The sequence below is a fragment of the Anser cygnoides genome, chromosome 9 (genome assembly GCF_040182565.1).
Source record: "Anser cygnoides isolate HZ-2024a breed goose chromosome 9, Taihu_goose_T2T_genome, whole genome shotgun sequence".
In the NCBI taxonomy this organism is placed as follows: domain Eukaryota; kingdom Metazoa; phylum Chordata; class Aves; order Anseriformes; family Anatidae; genus Anser; species Anser cygnoides.
The window spans coordinates 8,105,430-8,127,429 of record NC_089881.1 but is presented as its reverse complement, the minus strand read 5'-3'; the positions used below and the strand labels follow the sequence as shown (position 1 = coordinate 8,127,429).

The 22,000-nt window shown below is 41.4% G+C and overlaps 1 protein-coding gene across 2 annotated transcripts in view; it reads right to left on the bottom strand.

The window, feature by feature from the left end:
• Positions 1 to 701: 701 nt before the first annotated feature.
• Positions 702 to 22,000, bottom strand: part of LOC106040258 (vesicle-associated membrane protein 1-like) — a 48,131-nt gene continuing 26,832 nt past the window's right edge. Inside the window, exons 2-5 of one of the 2 annotated variants that reach the window (XM_048063007.2) lie at positions 16,404 to 16,521; positions 13,006 to 13,164; positions 11,792 to 11,843; positions 702 to 4,233 (exon numbers count right to left, since the gene is read on the bottom strand). In XM_048063007.2, the coding sequence (XP_047918964.1) occupies positions 4,214 to 4,233; positions 11,792 to 11,843; positions 13,006 to 13,164; positions 16,404 to 16,521 (349 nt within the window). In that variant the 3' untranslated portion in view covers positions 702 to 4,213. Of the gene's footprint in view, positions 9,362 to 11,791; positions 11,844 to 13,005; positions 13,165 to 16,403; positions 16,522 to 22,000 lie in introns of both variants that reach the window. The other variant, XM_048063008.2, reaches the window with a different exon arrangement.

The following is a 22,000-nucleotide window of genomic DNA, read 5'->3' as shown; positions in this document are numbered from 1 at the left end:
GAGCTAGACCTGTTGAATGAGAATGATACCCCCTAAGGATGAAGGTACAAAGCTGTCTAGGGCTTACCGTGATGCTTATATATTTTAAAATGTAGGTGTCGTCACTAGGAGGGGGAGAAAAGCAGATTCCAACTCTTGTCCCTTCAAAGAGCTTAATTACTTATTAGCAATAAGGATGGCAACAGGTCCCATGCCCTAAGCCATTACCCTAGCGGCAAGCATCAGCTGTTTCAAGTTAAGGCAGGCGATGATTCTGCAATAGAGTCTGTGTCCCCCTCAGAGAATCTTTTCTTCATTTAAAAAAAGAATCCAAAGTACACCAAGTGTCTGAACGAGCAGTACCTTGTGGCTGTGAGTTCCCTCAGTTAATGGTGCTCTATTAAAAGGAAAACCTATTTCACCACTGAGAAAGTTAAGAGTAAGATCACATGCACTAAACACATTCACGCATCTGTTCTTCATGATTCTTTAATGGTTATATCAGTTTCCCCTCACCCTTTTTGAACATGGACTTCATTATTGTTTATACAACAGGTTTTCTTTTCTTTTCTGTTAGACTGAATATATAAAAACTCAGAGTGAATTAGAAAATCTTAATTTCCAGAAGGCTTTAGCACTTAAAACAGAGAGGGAATGAAAGCTGAAAATGCTCAACTGTGCTTAAACCGTGTGTACTGAGAACAGAAATGATACAAAAAGCATCTTCTTAAAACAAGATTTATTGGCACAAACATAAATGTTACAAATGTATACAGTATTCTCAGAAAATACATTCACCACTTCCAAAAAAATCACCATCCACAGGAAAGTACAGTAATATCAAACTTGGTAAGTTGTCACAATTTTAGCATCAAAATGCATGCGGAATTTCATCATTTATAAACAGAATTCCACTGACCTCCAGGTAGAGCACTTTAAGAAATTTCCTGGTCTCCACAACATTTTTTTTCCTCCCCAGGTAGCTCTAGTAAGACACAAATGGACTGTTTTCTGTAGAGGCACAAAGCACAATTTCTTGCCCAGTACAGTCGGGTCTACAAGGTGAGAGATGCTGTTCTCAGCAGACTTTCAGATCCTCTCTGAATGTGTTACTACATAGCTTAACACCACCCTGTGGCCTTTAAAAGGATGCACTTAAAGGTTTAGGCTGGAGTTTAGTTTTCAAAAGGGCAACTGAAAACAAATTTCTGGTTATTCCTGGTAGAGGACGTAATCCTTAAGGAGCTAAAAGGAAGGAGGTAGAAGAAAGGATTTTGTTTTGCATTGCCATTCCAGCGGCATTGCATGGGAGTTGGCACCACTAAGGTGACTTGTGAGGAGAACTAGTATCTCAGTAAATCCTTTTTCTTTGGTGCCACTCTAGCAACTTAGCAGCAATGTTTTGCCCCTCACCTCAAACAGTGCAGAGTCAGACTACGAGATGCCTTGAATCTCTTTGAATGCTATTGATGACCTCAGCATTAGAGTCAGAGGAGTGGGTTTCATGTATGCAGAGGGGAGGGAATGCACTTGGTGGGGCAGAGAATATACCCAGTGGCAGAATTCATTGTGGAATCACCATCCTTGGAGACTTTCAAAACTCAGCAAGACAAACGCTGGGCAACTTGATCAAACCTCAAAGTTGGCCCTGCTTTGATTGGACTAGATAAACCCCAGGAGTCCTTTCCAACCTAATTTTTCTATGATAAAAAGGAAAGGCTTTTCCTCTCTTGAAGTAGAACATGGCACAGATTCCTTATCAGGCCTGGATTTAGCAAGAACAAATGAGGTTTTTCATCATCTCTCCCCATTAGTATTGGCTGATGCAGTATGCCCTCTCAACCCATGTGGTGGTAAGAGACACACAGCAATGCAATTCTTCCCTCTCCTTCACTCCTTTCTCAGAGCTACCAGAGAACAGAAATTCTCAGTATGCTTAAGTGTGTGTTGAAGCAGTTTCCAGAACAGGGCACGCTTTGCTTTTCACTCCTAGAAGGCCAGAGAGTGTGAAATACCCAACCATCTGTCCATTTTAAGGCTACACTGCTGAGTTGCTTAGCTAGCACCACCAGAGGCTGCTTTAAGGTGTTAAAACTCAAACAGAAGTCATTAAGAAAAATACTAATTAGCTGGCTGCAAACTCTCATTTCCTGCAATGACTAAAACAAGTTTATAATAAGAGTTCATATATTGCCACTAAGAGAGCATTTTATGTAGCAAAACTAAGTAAAGGTTTCTCATAGTAAATACTGGCTGTGCTTTACCTTATTCATATTTGGAGAAAGAACACATCACCCAAATGGCAAATGTCTGTCTACGTATATATGTGCTTCTTTCAGGATGGGGGAGGAAAAAAAAAACAGGAGTTGTCAAAAATTTAACCTCTACAACAGTTGGTTTTTCCTCCTCAAAATGTATTTTTGCAACAGACAAAGGATGTTTTTAAGCCCTGCTTTTGAGTAGGAGGTAGTAATTTCTAAAACAGGTGCCGATAAACATAATGTGACTAATATTTTGCCACGTATGTGGTCGGGGGAGGGAGGACTTTTCATTTATAAGACAAAGTAATGATGTTTTTCATGACAAGTAGTGGGCTATCGGTAACATTTTATTGTGCAGACCTGTGAACACGTCTTAGCTACATTAGCATTTTATTTTATATCTAATCTAGGAAAAAAAGCAAATGGCAAATGGGTTGAACATCGCATTCTAATGAAAAAAAAGTCTGTCATTAATGAGTGGGCTTTGGAAGCTAATTATTTGGGTATCCATGTAGCTGCTAATAACTTAGGCAAAGAATACTTAAGTAACTCTTAAACTGTATACCCATGGCCTTTACAACACAGTTCTACTTTTATTTTGAGTCTTTTTTTTCCCTTTGAGTTTCATGAAAGTGTCAGAAAGATGTCATTGCTGGCATACTGAAGTCCTTCCTGTACAACAAAAAGCCTAGTGGACATGCAGCATGTATCTTTACTGCACCAAGCACTCTGGAGCCCTTATTTGACTGAAATCCTTGAGCACTTCTGCAACAGACAAGAGTTGCACAGAATCTTTGGATGGTATATCCCAAAGAGCTCTCTTCGCAAAAAATAGTAGATCACCCTTACTGCATATGTCTCATCTGTTTTCAGGAAAAAAAGAGAAAGTAAATTCAACTATGGTCAACAAGTCATAGCTCATTTGAAGTAGTAGTCCATATACACCTCAATAGACTAGCACCACTTAGTTTTAATGTACGAAAGGTGCTCCTAAGTATAGCCACTCGTAAAAAAGGAAGTTACTGAACGTTGGCTATATTTCACTTAAACCATTTCCCAATTTACTACCATGTCATTATCACGCAATCCTTATTTGCTGTTTCCTCTCTCTTCCATCAAAATTGATAAAATTACTGTTACTAGAAATGTTAAATAAATTTCATTAAAACAGCAGTGTTGCAATTAAAGTAGTTTAGCAAAAATACTGTTGTCTAGCAACCAGGAGCATCCTGCAGCATCACATCGTTTTGAACTGAATTACGATCTAGGAGCTGCATTCTACCTTCAGGGTTCTCGTCCCATCAGCAGAGGCCAGTTTGAGGACAGCAGGGCATTTTGGGGAGGAGGATGTGCTCCACTCAGGCCTACCTCAGCTATGATCGAGGTCAACAATAACAACAGGACAGAAGGCAGGGAGTCAATTCAGAGGGCAGCAGAACAACCCCAGCCCCAATATGCTATGCTCCAAATACATTACACTCCAAAACCACAAAGGCTTTCAAAGAGAATGAAGAAAGACTTGAAGAATAATGGAGAAGCCAGCCACAGTGAGAAGAGCTAAATAATGGACAGCTTTTTCATAATTATCTTTGTTATTCTCTATAGCATTTTCTCTTTGAAAACAAGTACTTTGTCCTTTTAAACTTATAGCACATAGTTTCTTTGCTTGAATAGAGTGTTACGTATGAACCACGAGGATGTATTCATGTTTTAAACCAGTACAGGTTATGATTTTTCTTTGGAGAATTAGCAGATGTGATCCAGTCATGACAGAATGGGGTTACTGCAGAAATGACTCATTGTTGGATAATCAAGTGTTTACTTCACCAAACTGCATGTAATCGGACTGCCACAGTTTTCTGCTTTATTGCAAGATGTAGCTTTTAAATGTCAGTGCATCAGGAAGAAAGGTAGACTCCTTGGGTGGCTCAGATCTCTTTTCATGCATGTGTTTGAAGACAGTCTTCTGAATCTCAATGGAGAAAAACAGCCACTGAGAACATCAATGGAAACATAAATTAATGACATAAGGAAGGGAAATTAGTGGAAGAAGAAAAAAAAATCATTTCTCGAAGTGGAATAGAGAAGAATTTCTGATGGAGAAAAGGAGGAAAAAAAGATGTGAGGTTCTGGTCTGATTGTTTTATACATCTCAGTCCAGTATCCCTACTGAAAATAATAATGTCATCATCTGAGAAATCTTCAGCCAATCATTTCTCTAGATAGAAGTCTATTTTTTCAAACTGCATTCTTCAGCCTTCTTGCTTTTTCCATCTAAAGAAAGGAATTTGAGGGTCGTTATGCTTTGTCTAGTATGAAGGAACACATGCTCAAATGGATTAGTTCTAGCAAGTGGGACCTAAATCGGGTGGGAGAGCTGAACTGGCTGGAAGAGCATCTCGCTCTTCTGACTGCACATGGGAACCAAAGGTTAAGATCTGTTACAGTCCTAAGGTTCAGGTCAGAATGTGAAGCCAGACCAAAGAGACTTTGTCCTCTTTCGGGCCTTTCTCCAGTACTCACTGTGTACATTGGGAGTGCGCCCAGTGCCTTATACGTCTACTGATTTAGCCCTTTTCCCTGTTTAAAGGGCAGGGGAGGCAGGGTCAAGATCTAAATCCTGGGTCACACCCGAGTGCCCTCTCATTTGTTGCAAAGGTCTAGCACCAACACAAGCAATAGAGATACTAGCATCCAAAAATACTAAGATTGCACATATTTCCACTGGGTCAATAACCTCCCATGGGACAGAGAAAACAAAACAAAACAAAAACACTCCATAGAAGTATGAAGAAGAGTTCAGTAACCATCTGAACTTCCAAAAGTTCCTGAAATTTCAGTCTGCCGTTATGGATGCACTTCTAAGAAACAGACCACTATTTTACAGGTATGCTCGAACAGAGATGTGAAGTCACGAGCTTGCGTTTAAAAGCTAAAACCCATGGTATTCGGACAAGAAGTAGCTTGACTGTTCAGGGAGTTATGAGAAGGCCTGTCAGAGGAACAGGGAGAGAAACATGACAGTAACAGAAGGATTTCAAAAGCCCTTGCTTCCAAGACAAAAACACAGGAGACTGTGGCTGTTCTAAGTAATTCCTTATATAGTTATAACTGGCATTGCAGATGTTTCAGTCACTTACTGCAGATCACCCTTTAAAAAGAAAAAAGCCAAGTATTTTACTTGCCTCATCTGTTCCAGGGCTCACCTCATGCAGCTTCCAATGGAATTGAAGTGCCAGCTTTAAAAATCAAACTGACTACATTTCTAAATCACTTCTTATCCTATAGACCCTTGGTTACATTCAGGATCTTTATCAGATTCTCCCCTCCTCCTTCTAATAATCTTGGATTATGTTGGACTAGGTTGGATTGACTGTGCTGTTACATAATGTGGTCAAGTGAAAAGCAGGTTAAGTGTCCCTGTTTGGGCTTCCTCACTACTTGCTCCTGCAAGCTCCGTGTACCAGATACTTAGGTTTAGAGCACTATTTATGTTATTGCAAGATGAGCTAAATTAGAAGGAAGAAGGTGTAATGCTCAAGCAGGACCTTAATAGCCTGTGGAGCATGGTTGCTTAACCTGCTTAAACCTTGGAAGTTGATGTGTAGTCAAGTCAAACAGCAGCTGTGGTACAAACCCAGACCAGCTCCTAACCACCCCATTTCAGCTATGCTGTTCCTGAATGCCATGTCATGCTGGCATCCTAGCAGTACAGCTGTAGCCCAGAAAGCAGGGGAGGGGTGCTTCTTATACGGATAGAATATGCAAGTCTCAGATGATGTCTAACTCTAGCTAAAGCTATCAAACCCCTTGCTCCTAGCCAGAGAAGTCTTCAGTTCAGTCCTCAAGATGGCAGTCATAAATTAATCAGCCTTGCAGTCTCCTGAGGTTTTTCCACGAAGCAGATAAAAGGGAGCCCCTTTGTGCCTTTTAACCAGCCTAAGCCTGGGCAGTAATTAGTGATGAAGAGGCGTAGCTGAGATTCTGCACAGTAATTGAAATTCTAACTGGTGCTGAATAAACAAGAAGGAGTTAACCTTTATACGGGAAATTTGCTATTACAAGTAGGCAGTTGTAGCTATGCATACACATTTTAAGTGCAGAGGCAATGAGTGGAAAGCAAACCAATCCTGCCTTAAACACAAATAAGATCTCCAACTGTGTTTATATAGATTGTCCTCTGTACCGCTCTATGTGTATGTGATGGTGTTGCACAATCTGTGACCCTGAGCAGTCCCATATTACCATGTTCTCGGTGCAGGATAATTAACCCTCTGCAGGAGCAGACTCTGGGTCTGTACAGCAGGGAAGGACGCACTTGTTCGTGCTTCCTGGGCTGAATTAGAGATGCTACATGGCTTATCATACTAATTGCAACCAGTCAGTACAGCACAGCTAGCAGAGTTGCACATATACAAGCACGCTGTAGTGCACCCAAGTTAAAGAGTTAAACACATGAATTTAACATATTTTATTAGCACACAGGAGGAAATTGTCTTTTCATGAACATTTCACAACCCATTAGAAGCAAGGTTTTGTGACTTTACTCTTCCTTGCAAATTCTTACCAACATTTAGTAGTCATCCTGGTTGGTTACTGTTTTGAGGGAGAATGAGTACACATGCTACAAACAGGAGTTTCTCTTCTCCAGTCTCCTCTAAAGCTCCCATTTTACTAACTTGCTTGAGCTAGGAGGACCTAAGCTTTGTATGCTTTCAGCACTCTCATTATAGTTTCATTGGGAAAGTTTGCATCTCTGTAGCTAGAGGATTCAAACTCCTTGATGTGTATCTGCTGCTTACATCAGCTAAGTAGTCACTTCAGACTCTGACAGGAAATCCCACTCTCTACATTAAGGATCTGTATCAGCATATGACCTTAATGACCTCATCTCCAGAGAAAGGACTCTTTATCTCAGGAGTCCTTTCAGCATTCCTACAGAAAAGTCCCATGAAGATCAAGTCATATTCAACAAGGGTATGGGTGGTCAGGTCCCACCCTGAGGAGGTAATTTCTTAAGAGCCAGCCAAATATCTCAGTAGTTTAAAAAGGGTCCTGAAGTTGGATGGCTTATTCTTTTTCCAGCAAAGGCTCAATTATACATAGTTAATCAGTTGTAGCACTTCATGGAGTCAAGCCCTTAATGACAGCAAAGTTTTGTCTGATCCATGAAGATTTCAGAACTGTTCACGTACTTAGTTGAGGAACTGAAGCGAACAGGGCATACCAGTAGCACATTAGTAACTTTGAAAGTTATTAGTGTCTGAAGGTTACTTCTATTTCATTATGACTGTGGCCACATGCTAGTTACCTATATGAAACAGTACGTGTGAAAATGAAGTAATAAATATATGGAAAAGTAATGCAGTTGAAACAATTCAACTAAGCATTACTTATTCTCTCCACAAAATTCTACTTAAGCACAGTTTGAAAATAGATCCAATGCAATGAACTGGTTTGATTCTCTGTTTTTTTGTTTTTTGTTTTCTAATCTAAGACCACATCAAGAGAGATACTAGGAATATTTGCTAATATCACTATTTTCAATGCCCTAAGTTGCAGGGAAAAAAAAAAAAAAACAAACACACCATCACCATCACCAAAAACCCTTCCTTAAAAAAAATAAAAATATCTAGCAATTCTTAGAAGTACTTAAGAAGTTATCCTAAAACAACCCTGTCAGGATTGCCTGGCTCAAAATTCAATAATTCATTTTTAGCTTGGCTAAATATGTTTAAAACCTGGTATAACTGTCTCTGGATTCTAACCACATCCCTCTCAAAACAAACTATTCAGTGTTTAAAAAGGAAATCAAAAATGGAAATTGAACATTTAGGAGTAACCCTACAATTATAGCATACAAGAATTTTCCCCAAACTGCAATACACCTTTTAATAATATCAAATGTTGGTTTAAGTATGAAAAGTATCTCAGCTGAGCACTTTATAAAGAAGATATAATTTATGAATTATACACACACACAAATTAAATTTTTAAAAAGCCTATTAACACCACCAGTTTGGAATTGTGTTTCTCTGTCTTCCTGTGCTCCAGGAAAACTTTGCTAGGCACCATTCCTTTCCTCGGCCTCTCTGCTATTCCTTCTATTTACCACATCCTTCTCTTCCTCATTTTTAATTTGTCCTCACAGTGGGGACCATTTCTGCAAAACAGCACAGAGGCAGCTTCCTACAATTGTGCTGGAAAGCCACAGACATCACCAAAGTCATTCATGTGCTTCAAGTTAGGGCAATAAGTATTGGGATTTGGCATTCAGGAGGGTCCCATAAAGTCTGACAAACGCCACCTCCAGTTTTTAGCAAGAGTCTGCATCTTGGTCATTTATGGTGTTTGTGTTACTATTTTTGCATTTCATGTAGCTTTTCCAAGATTCTGCTAGCTAATATTTTTTGGTTGTCATACAGGTTTCTTTCTGTCTTTCATACTGAGGGCTTCTTGGTTGTACCGAACACCCCACAAGGGAAAATCTCAATCCATAAAAGGCAGTCCTATTTACTTTCTGCAGGCAATGTGTGTAGACATGGATACCACAACTAATCTAAAAACCTATGTGTTTGGTTGGCTAAGTATAGATGTCACACATCCTATGAATACTTGCAGATACCACTCTTTTCAAAGCGTAGCAGAGACACACTACCACAAGAAGCTGCATCTGATAGTGGATTTTGCCATCCAACTTCAGGTGCTCAGATTGAGAATTTTGGCCCTCGTGTTTGCTGAAACCTTAGTTTTGGGTCCAATCCACCTTACAGCATCCCTTTAAGCAGGAGCTTCCCCATAGCCGCTTTCTCTGATTCTGAGATGTTTGGAATGCTTTTCATATATTACAGTTTCTGAAGGTCAGTGCATACACATTTTAAGACACAGTGATAAATAGTGTATGGAACTACTTGGCAGTATTTAGCTGGTACAGTTTCTTGTGGAAACAACAGAATTCCAAAACACACCACATTGAATGCTTATGGGTTATTACAAGCAAAAATCCCAAGACACTGGGAATTAAAAAGCGGAGTTCAACAAAGGAACACTGATACTGTTGGTTGATGGGAACAAAGTTGTGCCAAGTCGTTGTCCTTTGCTTTTTCAAGTGGAGAAATAAACTGGGAAAGGAAGCAGAAGCGGAAAAATATGATGTACAACAACAGTTATGACAGTTACCATTGTGCTTTAGCTCACAGAAGCATGTGCTCTCAGGGGAAGGCAAACACCTTCAGTGCATCCTGCTGAAAGAGCATGACACGTCTAGCACGCAGCATGCCTTCCTGGCTGGAACAGGGCTGCTCCCCCTCATCAAAAGGCTCTTAGAGGGAGAGCTGGAGTGGAAAGCAGGGGAGACTGCAGCTCCAGAAATAGAAAGGGCAAGGACTGATGTTGATGTGAGCAGCCACCCCCAGTTGCAGCAACACTTGCAGTCCCCCACGGCATAACTCCTTCACTGAGCAGCTGGCCTGCTTTTCCAGGGACCCAGCACCAGGACAGAAGGTAGCCTGGTCTGGGCCATGTTACCACCTGTGGCAGCTTGTTGCTGTGAGGAACTACCCTATCTATCCGTCTCTATAGCCAGCCCTGCACTGAGGGTATGATTTTGTTCACATTCAAATTAGCAGCACTGAGGAAGCCACGCAGACCTTGTCTGTGGCAGCATTTGGACACTCGATGCCAACCAGCATTGCATACTTGAGAGCATCCGTGAATGAGTACACCACTGAGTTCAATACACAGGCTCCTTCCCGAAGCTGCCAGCTTCAGACAATATTACAGAAGGATCAAATAGACTGAAAAATAATTTTAAAAATTTTAAATCCAGAGCTTAAAAGCATTTAAATCTCACCAAGCTTGCACTAGATCTCACTATGGTGAGCCATGACCTGGGTTTGATGATGTGACATTCAAGTTTGTGATTAAATGCCCTAAAACACAACCTAAGCACGTCAAACCTTCTATTTCTGTTTCCAAACTTAGCAAGGCAGGCATCCAACATTTAAAACCATGAGGAAAAAATGTTATTACTTATAATAGAATTACTTACACATAATTTCAGAGTTAACATTTAAGGAGAAATTATGAGCCATCAAGTCTGCTTTTTTACTTTCTTGTTAAGATATCACAGAATACTTGATGATGCATATGTACACAGCAGCCAGTTCAGCGGCTGCACATCTGTCTTCCCAGGCTGCTGCCCTAAGCTGCAGAACAAAGGCCTGTCTTTCCTTTGAAGCCACTTGCCTGGAGTACCCAGTTAATATAGTTAATTAATATCTAGCCATTTGCCATTCTTGCCGTATCAGAGTTACGAAACCCTGCAATCATTCTGGGTCACTCTGGTGCCAGCGTTCGTAAGACTAATAAACTTCCACATGCATCTCAATCCATTTAGTCATGTTTACAGGTGCTCGTGTAAGCCTCCTTTACTGAAGTACCAGAGGAAAATGGAAACATGCCAAAGATGAGGCGTGTAATTTGAGAGCTGGGAATTAATTCACATCCGCGGTGTAGCCTCCTGGTGAATTGCTTCTGGGTTACTAGCTGGATTGTATAACTCCAGAAATCCCCCTTTTAGGAGTTAATGCCATGTTACTGGAGAAGGATCACAGGAGAGCACCTGAAGAGCAGCACAGAGGAATCGCGGCCACTCCAGCTTCACTGGGGACCCAACTTAAATGCCTCTGTGCGAGTGCACGTAGCATGGGGAATAAACAGCATGAGTTAGGGGCGTGCACACGCCTGCAGGGCTATGATCTTACTGGCATCGAGTTGGAACTAGGTGGTCTGTAAGGCCCTTTCCAACCTGACTCACGCTATGACTCTATGCAGTTATGTCACATAACAGCTGTTGCTAGCCCAGCGGTTACATAACGAAATGTTCAGTCCCTGTCATTACGAGATCCCTGGCTCCCAACTAGCACAAAGGCCATAATTCATTCATGTGTTCTCCTTCCTGTAACAGAAGGGTAGAATGAGATGAGCTTAGAGACAAGAAACCAGTAAGACTTTGGGCCACTTTTTACCAATATTTAGGTATTCAACATGCAAAGGGTTTCTCAGAAGCACCAATATCTCAAATTCTAGCTGATTTGGTGGAAACTAGGCATCTACATGCTTTTTTAAAAAAATAATTAATGTCCATTTGCATGTGGTCCTTCACCCTCATTTTTATAGGCGTGAGCTAATTCAGTGATTACTGTTCTCACTAGAAGCAGCTAGGACTGTGGCCCTGGTTCTAATGAAGATATCTGACACTGCATAAAAAAGCATATAAACATGAAAAGGGAAAGTTTAATCCTAGGGAAAGTTATGTAACTTGCTAATGTAAAATACATTAAATGTCAGCAAATTCTACCTATGTGTCCAAGGAGCTTGCAGTAATTCTCACTATAACAGCATGACACTAGAAGGGGAATTTCACAAATTAATCTGTTTAAACATTTTATATCCTTTTTTGTTGTTGTTATCCTGTTTTCTAATATATCAGCACTTTATAAGTCACAGAGATGTCAGATCATAAATGAAAGAAAAAATGAATTACTCACTTATAATTATAATGAGAATGACTGCGCATACTACACCAAGGATGATCATCATCTATAAAAAGAAAGTTATGAGAAAAAAGAGAAAGTCAGGTTTTCACATGAAAAACATTAACCCCTGAAGTTTTTTTTGCTTCAATTTTGTGGCCCTTCCTGTGCGCTTTTACTTGCAAAGACTCACTGCATTCAGTGTGGCTAAACCTAGCTCAAAATCTGGGTCTGTAGCTCCAAAGAGCCCCTCTTCCTGCACCCCTTGGCACAACAGCTGCTAGGAGAAGTCCAGACAAACTGCCTAGTTGAGTTTCTAACCTAGATCCACTTCTTTCTAGAGTGTTTGTACATGTCCTTTACCCAGAATATTCTGTCTTGCTTTACATTTCATAGCAGTGTCGATTGAAGAGATGAAGCAGGTAACAACAGGCTGGTAAAAAGCGCATGTTGGATTCTCCTTTGGAAACAGGTGGTTTTATTTGGCTGTACATGAATTGTCAGTAGCAAAGATGGTTTAGAAGAGAAATGGGAATTAAGCTGAACTTTCGGCACAGCGTTCATGAGTTGGTGGTGCATGTGTAGAAGGACGCAAGGTTGTGGGGTCTTATATGAATAAAAGAAGCTGAAATTTCTGGGTCCAAAAAGGAGAGCTCCTGGAGAAGGTCTGAAAAAGCAGAGGAGAATGAAGTTCCCTCTACTTATGGGAAAGGATGAGGCTTTGAGGACAGCAGAGGAGACAGCTGGTTGATTAAAGATCTGCACCTCTTTAAAAGAGACTGGCATTTCCTTACTTCTCAAAGCAGGCTGTGGACAACCCCCTCCTTTTTTATTTATTTATTTTTTGTAGTTGACCATCCTAAAGAACAAGGAGCTGATCGTCTTCCACTTATTTTCTCCAACTTCTGGTATTCACTAAGCCTGATTGGGTTTTGTGGTTCGCACAGGGAACTCACACGAATCACAATGAAATGCTCTCCCATCCCTATCTGCAGACACTAACAAAGGCATTAAAATTTGGATCCAGATTGCATATGCTGCAGAAATGATCTAAAGAATAGATTTGGTAAAGATCTAAGTTGTTTGGCATATTATCTTGGATTCTGAAGGTCAAGGCATCCTCTCCCCTTGACAAGAGACCATTTAGAGATCCCATCCTAGAATCAAAGTCCCAATACATGACGCCTGCCAAGAAGTTGTTCTTAACAGGAGATCTTTGTACTCCTTACCTTGCAATTTTTCCACCAATATTTTCTCTTCAGTTTGGCTGCACTGGTTTCAAACTGTGAGGCGCCTGCTTGCAATGCATCTGCCCGGTTGTCAAGCTCTGACAGCTTCTGGTCTCTTTCTAGCACCTTGTCCACGTTCATTCTCATGATGTCGACCACCTGCAAAGGTATAGCCCCACGTTAGATTCCACACACAGTAAAGCCAAAGGTCATCCATACATTCACACTCCGAATTACATCATAGTGAAACCACTCTTTTGCCATTACAGTATGTGATGATAAGTACTTGGACAGAGACCTAACACCATGCTATGAAAACAGATACACTGAGAACAAGCTGAACACAGCTAAACTGTGCCCAGATGGCCTTAAAGGTTAAAAAAAAAAAAAAAAAAAGGAACATTATGAAATACAGTAATTAGTTTAATTAAAGCTTTTGATTTCCATTAGCATACAAATAACTGTTCCACTATAAGTACAAAAAAACTGATAGAGACCTGTACCTCTACTACAGTTTGGTTGAAAATTGTCCAGTCATCACTAAACACAAGCCATTATTTTCCTTATGCATTTAATATAATTTCCTTATCTGAAGAAGAGAAGTTGACTAGGTAAAGGCCATTCTAAGAGGAACGATATGTATTTCCTGACCAAGAAATTTGCTCATTCTGAGAGAGGGACATTTTTTCTCAGGCAAGAGGCAAAATTCAGCCTGAAGGGTAGCAGGGAACTCACGTCCCATCAGTGGAAAAAAACATGTGCACATCCAGTACACAGAAGGTAAGGCCTATTCATGCTTATATTTTATACATTGTGTTAGAGAAAAATCCTCTTCCAGAAAGCCAATAATCCTAAGCAAATTCATAAATTTGTTTAAATAATCCCTGTACAAATTCATAAATGATAACAGAAATGTTAGATGGTACACCAGTCTCAGATTTGTTTCCTTTATCCACCAAACTTAAAATAAAATAAAATGTTTTGATCAACTGAAATTTTCTTAATTGCTTTTCCAAACCAAAACCTTCTAGGCATTTCATTTCATATCAAATTTTTAAAAAAAATTCTCAGCTGGTATTTAGTTAAATTTTGTCTTGGTACAATGTATCATAGCAAAAATTGTAAACTATTTGAAAATGCTGAAACAAAATACTGTAAAAATTTCCTACCACTTCTCTCCTTTTTTGGCCAGAACTATTTATTGAATTTAACATGAATGCTGTGAACTTTTGTTCATCCAAGACTGCATTTTTGTCAGATAAGTAAATGTTTGTCTAGCCTAAAAGCAAGCCTTAGAAAATAAGCTCTAGGATGCCTAGAGAAATTACAGGGGAAAACCCAGCAGAATACAGCTGAAATGCAGAATTCAGAGGACTGCCAATCATTTTAATAATGCCAAAAATTTGCTCTTAAGCATGAGCTTTGACTTTTGGTTTGGGATCTGAAGTGCTGTGCACAACAGCAGTTGGAGCAGAAGAGTAGCTGGAGCAATGTGGTGCTCTGCCGTGGTGTTTGCTGCCACCTACAGATCACTTTCCCAGAAACATGAAAGAAAAACGAGCAGGAAAGATCTAGTAAGGACGATCAGAGGAATGCTTAGCAGATCAGACAGAACCTTCCGTGCTGTAAGCCCCAGTGCCCTCACAGGACTGAAAGACCAGTAGTGTTTGTCTCCCGTGGCTATTCTCATACTGTGATTTAATGATTAATTGTCCATTCCCTGGTAAACAATATCTGCTGAACATGCGCTAGCCACTCAAAACTAACCCATACCAACCTCCATCTCCCTCTCAAACTGGAGCTGAAGAAAATATGGATGCTAATTACCACCTGCATAATCCTCAAGTCCAAGAGCTACACACTCTCCTCTCCTACTGGGTAAGAGTTCCTGACAAAATTTCTCCATCATGCTTCACAAGAACTTGCTTGGGCTTCAGTGAGAATTATCAGACTATAGAATATCTCAAATAGAAAGTTGGGGCTCACTGCCCCACTGGAGCCATCTCCTTTGATGTGCTTGAAGAGCCCTACACGTCTGATCTGCATTACTCCTTTTAAGTGATAACGAGCGATTATTTTTCATCTTTATAGGGACAGATACTTTTACTGTAGCTCATATAAACACTTACAGCACCATTATGAAGTAATATGTTCAGTACAAGAAGTTTATTTCATTATTCTGACCCAAAACAGAAGCTGAAGTGTCATACTCCTTTCCCTGCTGCAAGAGACGCTCCATTAACATCAGTGAAGTTAGAGTGATGTGAAAATCAGTGATAATGAAAGAACCGGGCCTAGATATTTCTGCAGACAGAGGATGTTCTTGTGATCAGCTCAAAGCATCAGCAAAAGGGAGGCCAGAAAGACCCTGGTTCAGGTTTCAGCAAAGAAAAGTTCTCAAAGAGACAAACCTCAATCTGATAGGTGTATTTAATTCATCTTAAGAAAAGCGTTTGAGTTGGATGTTGTGAGGTCTTTTACAGTATACCTAGAGCTTTTGAAAAAAGGTCTTTCTGCTGGTAAACAGCTATTTTCTAGCTTTTATTTTATTGACTTTGAATAAAAGAATCACACAGGCCCTGGCCATTTCCCCATGGGCAGTAAGTAATTACTTAAGTCTTTGTAGGGGTTTAGCAAAACTCTGTACTAAGTAGCCAGCACACAAATGTGCACAGCAAGCGTGCGAGGATGCTACAGCTGCTGCTGTACTCCTGTTACACTCAGGGTACACCCATGAGCAGCAGTATGCTTGTTCACTCCCATTACCACGGCAGTTAGACGGACGTTGGCATTACAGCCAAGGTGTCAGGGATTTTCTGTATACTACAAGAATTTAAGAATCCATGCTGGAACGGGCACGCGTTCCTCCAGGACCATTCAGAAGGAGTGAGGACTTGTTGAAGACGTTGTTGTGATGTCATGTGTGGGTGCCTTTCTTTGGGGATAAATTCTGATGATTAATCATTACAGCTCTGACTAATAAACACAGCCCTCACCTGTACAACACTCATAGCTTGCATGTATCTACAAGAGACCAGTGGTTTGTCTCTATGAGACAGCCTGTAAGATTAGCATATAAACTTTAGGAATGCAGGAACACGTTAAAAGAGCTGATTCACTATGACATCTCCTCCTAATGTGACTATCTGTGATGAATTCCTGAATCAGCACCGATGTCCATTTTCATTCTGCGGAAGTGTTAGCAGTACAAGAATGTTCACACTCAGAATACCTCTTGTACTGTCTGCCTCCTCATAAATGCCATCCTTTGGTAAACCTTATTTCCTAGACCCATCGTCTTCAGACAAGCAGGATCGCTAGTGAGACAAGCATCTTAAAGAAAAAAAAATCACAACAACACCCCTGTGGTGAGCAACAAATCACGTGGAGCGACTTACCTCATCCACCCGGGCTTGTGTCTGCTGCAGCCGTTTGCTACTTGCCACATTGGTAGCAGGAGATGGCCCTACAGCCCCAGCACTGGTGGGACCTTGGGTAGGTGGAGCTGGAGCAGACCTAGATCCAAAACAGAGAACATAAAAAGTGACTGAATCCATTTTCACTTGTTCACTACTCTCTTCTGGAACAAGTCAAAGGTTTGTATCTCCTTTAAAAGGAGTTGTCCATTGTCTGACAACCCTCCACTCCTGGATCACAGCCCTGATGTCCCATTCCATCCTATTCTGCAATTAGTTTGCACACTATATCTGGTTGGGTCTATATCAAACTCTTCCCCTCCCTTGCTGCCTCTTTAAAAAGCAAGCAGTTCTGATCATCTACCCTAGGTTAGGCCAAGGACCAAACCGATCACGGGCCTGGGTAGCAGGGCAGAGCTTACATCCCACTAAGAAAACAGACTTTTGTCCAGGTATTTTGTGTCGACTTTAAAGGAGTTAGGGCTGCAAGCCTGTCTTCTTCCTCAGCATGCTGAAAGATGTGCTCCCCTGCTCCTTGATGTCGGGCTGGAACCTAACCAAGTAAAGATAAACAAAGGAGAAGAGAGAGAAATGGAGGAGGAAGTGGGGGCAAGAATCGCACTGCATGGGGTTAGTCATCTCGGGCACTCAGCAATGTTTAAACACCCCACTGATGGTCACCAAATGCCTCCCCGAGCAGCTGGCCAGGCTTGTACACCTGCCACAGACCCCAGATGAATATTTGCAGCAATGCTTTGAACAGAGCCCTGATCTAAGCATCAGCTCCACTCTTAAGCATCAATATCGGTTTCCCCCATGCTTGCTTTAAAATAACGGAAGACAGTGAAAGCCCCTTGAAATGCAACAGATCAGGTCTACGCCAGTGCATGAGCTTGTGCAGGCACGTCACCCCGCCAGCCTGAACAGGGTCCGTCAACCTCAGCCAGTCCTTCTTCACACCCACACTTTCAATGTGTGAAACCTTACCTTTCCTTTCAAGGGACCCCTGCCACTTCTTCCTGCAGGGAAATAAAACCCTTCCTGGAGCTGCAGAGGAAATCCCTTAAGCATGCGAACTAAAAAATATCACAAATCCCACTCCTGCATTACCAATGCCTTCCCACATCGACAGACTGAGAGAACACAGTGTTTCTCTGTGAATCATTCTCTTTTACACCCTGGGGTCTGATTAATGCTGCTGGAATTATGGCCCCATTAAGACACTGTCAAAGTGCCTAGAGGCATCTAAAGTTTGTTCCCTAGAGGTACCTAAAGCTGCAAAATTCAGTTTGACAACACTGCCTGTGGGGTGAGATCCCTACAGATAACGGTGACCCTCACACAGACTCCCAGCTGCTGTTGGCAGACCTGGAGCACTGCTGCATCTCACACTTCTGTTTTAAACTGCAGGTGAGAATGGCATTGTCAAGCTGTAGTTGAAAGAAAAGAATTTGAGCTGTACAGAAATTGCTTATGCCTTGAGGACCTCACAGCCCCTATTAAAAACCTAAAAGACCAGATGCTGTTGCCACCTGCAACAGAATTACACCACTGAAGGACCGTGGGCCAGGATCCCAGCAGAATTTATTCTGAGTTTACACTGTCATCACAAAGGATCAAAATCTGACCATAACATATACGAGACCAAATAATGCCAAACAAGATCGCACCTGGAGCATTAGTAACTTCACAAGGAATTCCTAGAACTGTTCAGATCAGAACAACTGATCTAAAACTGAAATTGCGAAATTTCTTTGCTGTCAAAGAAGTAGACAGGCTTTTCCCCAGTCAACATCAGCAGATGTTTTTCTGGGGAAGCATTGTGTCGTATTTCTCACTACTACAAATGTTAGCACAAGAGAGGACTTCTGTTATGTACTGCTAGCATCCCGGAGACTACAGGAGTGAAATGCATGAGAAGAAGTGTTAGAAGCCACATGTTTTCACTAACAAGCATAGCTCATAAGTGCAGCGGTGTTCTTGGTCAAATCTGTGATCACTAAGAAGTTCAGTGCTCTGCCATATACCTTTTCTGCCCAGTAGTTTTCATCTTTTGTTTTTTTTTGTGTGTGTGTGTGTGTTTCCCTGGCTGTCCTTAAAATGACTTGGCATAAAGTAGACACTTCCGAGTTTGTTCTCTTCCAGGTCCTTGCTAATTTAGCTTGAACTATTTTTCCTGGGGTTGCTCTGCTCCCTGCACAAGCAAGGAATGGTAACAAAAATGGTTGCTTTTACAGCTGCCTTTACCGTCCGGCTACATGTAGCTACTGTAACTACCAGAGAGAGATGACAATCTTTATGCTAAGGTACAGCAAGCTTGTAATTAACAACCACATCTTAATCAATTATGTAAAATCTAATACAAGAGCAGCCAGAGCTGGATGCTGCCTACAGAGCAGATCTACCCTTCCCCAACCTTTTGTCTCTGGAGTCGTGCTCTCTTTACACAACACCAGCGGCTGCCTGACTTGTGGCTTTGGGGGTCAGAGCAGTGAGCAAGCAGAGGAGCCCTCGCCAGCAGAGGCACAGCACCCAGCACGCACACAGAGGGCAGCACGGCTTCCCAGACATGCTGTAGGAAGGCAGCTAATGCCACCAGCGGGTCTTACAAGTTAACAAGGCATTAGCCCGCTCACGTAATTAAGCAGCACATAACATCCAAAAGAGGTGAAACAGGGACAAAAGTACCTGCATCGCCTCCTTCTCCCAGCCTCCTAGGGCACTTCAGAGCAGGACTGAGGGTCTCCATGCTTCTGGCTCAGGCCTGTCAGTGTTTGAGCTCTGCAGAAAGGATCCCAGCAGGGTGGCAGCAGCAGCAGATGGTACTTCTGTGAGCTACCATGGCCCCAGTCCCACAAGGTATTTGTTAAGTTTGTCTTTGAACCTACATTTTCTAATAAAGAGGGAAGCGAAGGCTTAAGTCACTGGAAAGCAACAATGTTCTCTGGGATATTCTGGTGCAAAAATGGTAGAATGAAAGTCCAACCTACATTTACATTGTTCTATTATTGCCTCTGTACTGTGTCACATCAACTTATAATTTCTCAGAAGCATTACTCAAACGAATTTATGCAAAACATTAATGCTATGTTAGGCTTTCTTTTAAAGTAGTGATGCTTCTTGTACTTCAAAGTCCTACTTCTCGTGGCCTGGCCTGATTTTTAGGAGCTATAAAAGAACGCAAAATCCATATAAAAGCCCTGTCACTGGGCCCTTAGCCTTCAGACTTGTGTACTGATTTTTTAGGAGGGAGTAAATATAGTTATCACTGATGCTGAGAATCTCAATGTCAGGAACAGGTCAAATTAATTTTGCAAGAAATAATGCTCTATTATTGCTGGTGAAAAAGGGGTATAAATCCCTAGCAAATCTTCTTAAATAACAAGCACTGTTGCAGAGCACTGTATTACACTCTAGGAGAGCGACAAGTGACAAAGAAGTAACACCATGGGCAGGCTGAGCAGGCCTGAGGACAGCCCTGCATGCTTGGAGCAGTTAGGTCGTTCTTTATGTAACCTCAGTTGTGTCCTTGCTCCCCAGCATGCCAGTTAGCACATGAGCAATCTCACTGATTGAAAGCAGGTGCTGGATCTGTGTATGTACATAGCCACCTAGGAGGAAACATTTGGGAACTGTCCTAGTGATTCAGTAAAATGGTCTCGGCTGACTCAGACTTCCCAGTTCTTTTGGTTACTTGCTGGGCCTGAAGCTGTTAGGTCAAAATCATGACTAGCAGATATCTCACCTGCATATTTTGGAAGCGGTTTACTACTTAGCTCTAACAGGTAAAAGGAGCTGCAGCTCTAATTAAGAGAGAATTGGGGGTATCTAGCATTACTGTTTTCCATTTCAGCACCAGTTGAAAGACCATTAAGGATGGCCATGTGTCTAACGTCTGGGAATATTTGCCTGACACATACTACATCTTGGTTCATCTGTGTGAGCTATGTAGGAGAATTTTGTTGGTCAGACTAAGGAAGGGAGATGCACAACACAAATACCAGGAGGATGCCAAGCCATCAGCACGGCTGCATGAGAGACGCTTTGGTATAGTTCACATTAGGACCTTGACAGCTGTCTTCAGCAACTTGTTCTTAGTTTTAAAATCTCAGCTGTGGGACCTAGTCCCGTCAAAGTCTTTATCCTAACAACATTGCAATAAGCTAAGGAAAAGCTATTATTCCTGCACACATCTGGGAAACCGAGGTACAGGGAGAGAGGTGACGTGCTGTGTCCCAGGAAGGCATAGCAGGCCTACGCCTCACCCTTGCCATCCTCCTGCTGCCCTCTTCTTCAGCCACTGGCTCCAAACCAAAGCTCACAAACGTATTTCTAAGAGCTGGAATCATTTTCAACCTCTCAGACTTAAAGACTGAAAGACACGCATAGTTAAAGGTTACAGCAAGAGGAAAGCAAATGATATCAGACAGCCGTAGCTGGTATCAGCTGGCAGGGCTCAGGGGAGGGGGCAGGGAATCCGTGCAGCAGCAGGTTTGACTAATGAGCCCTATAAAAAGTGAAAGCAAGGAGGCAATTTTCTATGAATCCCAGTCTGATTTCTCTTTCCCCAAACCCTCTCCCTGTTGTTCTAATAAAACAGAAATTTGCACTCTCTTCCTCTTTATTTTTTAACTGCCCAGGTAGTGTATCTCTGTAGAAAATATTTGCCACTGTAACTAGCCAAACTTTGGTACATTTAAGACTCTGTTCTTGCATTTGGACCCTTTCAAAATCAATCTATCCATCTGGGCATGACCGCTTAAGTGAGGTTTGACAGTCTGCGGTTCCAAAGGCACTAAAAAACAAGTAAGCTGTATTTAATAGTAAAATATTAATAATAAAAAAATCAGAACACTTCCATAGCATTGTACTGTTGAGACTTAACTCTAAACCAACAATTAAAATCAGCTACAAGTGCAAATTCATACACTATTTTAGTGACTAAGCATGTCAGTGAAGATCCAGGACTTAACAGGAACTGGAGAAAAAAAGAAAAAGGGCTCACAATTGTCCCTGGTACAGAGAGCGTTCATCTGTGAATTTAGATACATCTGAAAGCTTTGAGACAGGGAGGATTTATAAGGAAATAAAGGAGCTCTGCAGCACTGGGGGATTGTTCTTGCAACATTGTTCAAATTCTTTGAACAATGCAACAGTGCAGCAATACAATTTATTTTTTTTTTTGCAGTAAACAATTTTTCTACTGCTGATTTGCAAGGGAGAACTTTTACTGACAATACTTAACAGTCTTCTGCTTTCTGGAGGGCTTTGCTGGTTCCCAGTGTACTGATAATTGGATTCTTCCAAATGGGACCTTATTTCTGCAGCAGGTCAGTTTAGCCAACACCAGCACAAATGACTTTTAATCAGTTTAGCTAAGTGCAGTTTGACACAGTCCCCCCAAAAAATAGCCTAACCAAAGAGGGCAGAGTAAAATTCCGTGCTAACCTCCTTACATGCCATCTCTCAAAGAAATTGGCACCTTTAATATCTAAACTCCTTGAAGTTTTGGGCCTTCCAGCATTGCGTGCCTAACTGTACAAACTTAACAACGACACAGGGCTAGCATAGTTGTGGAT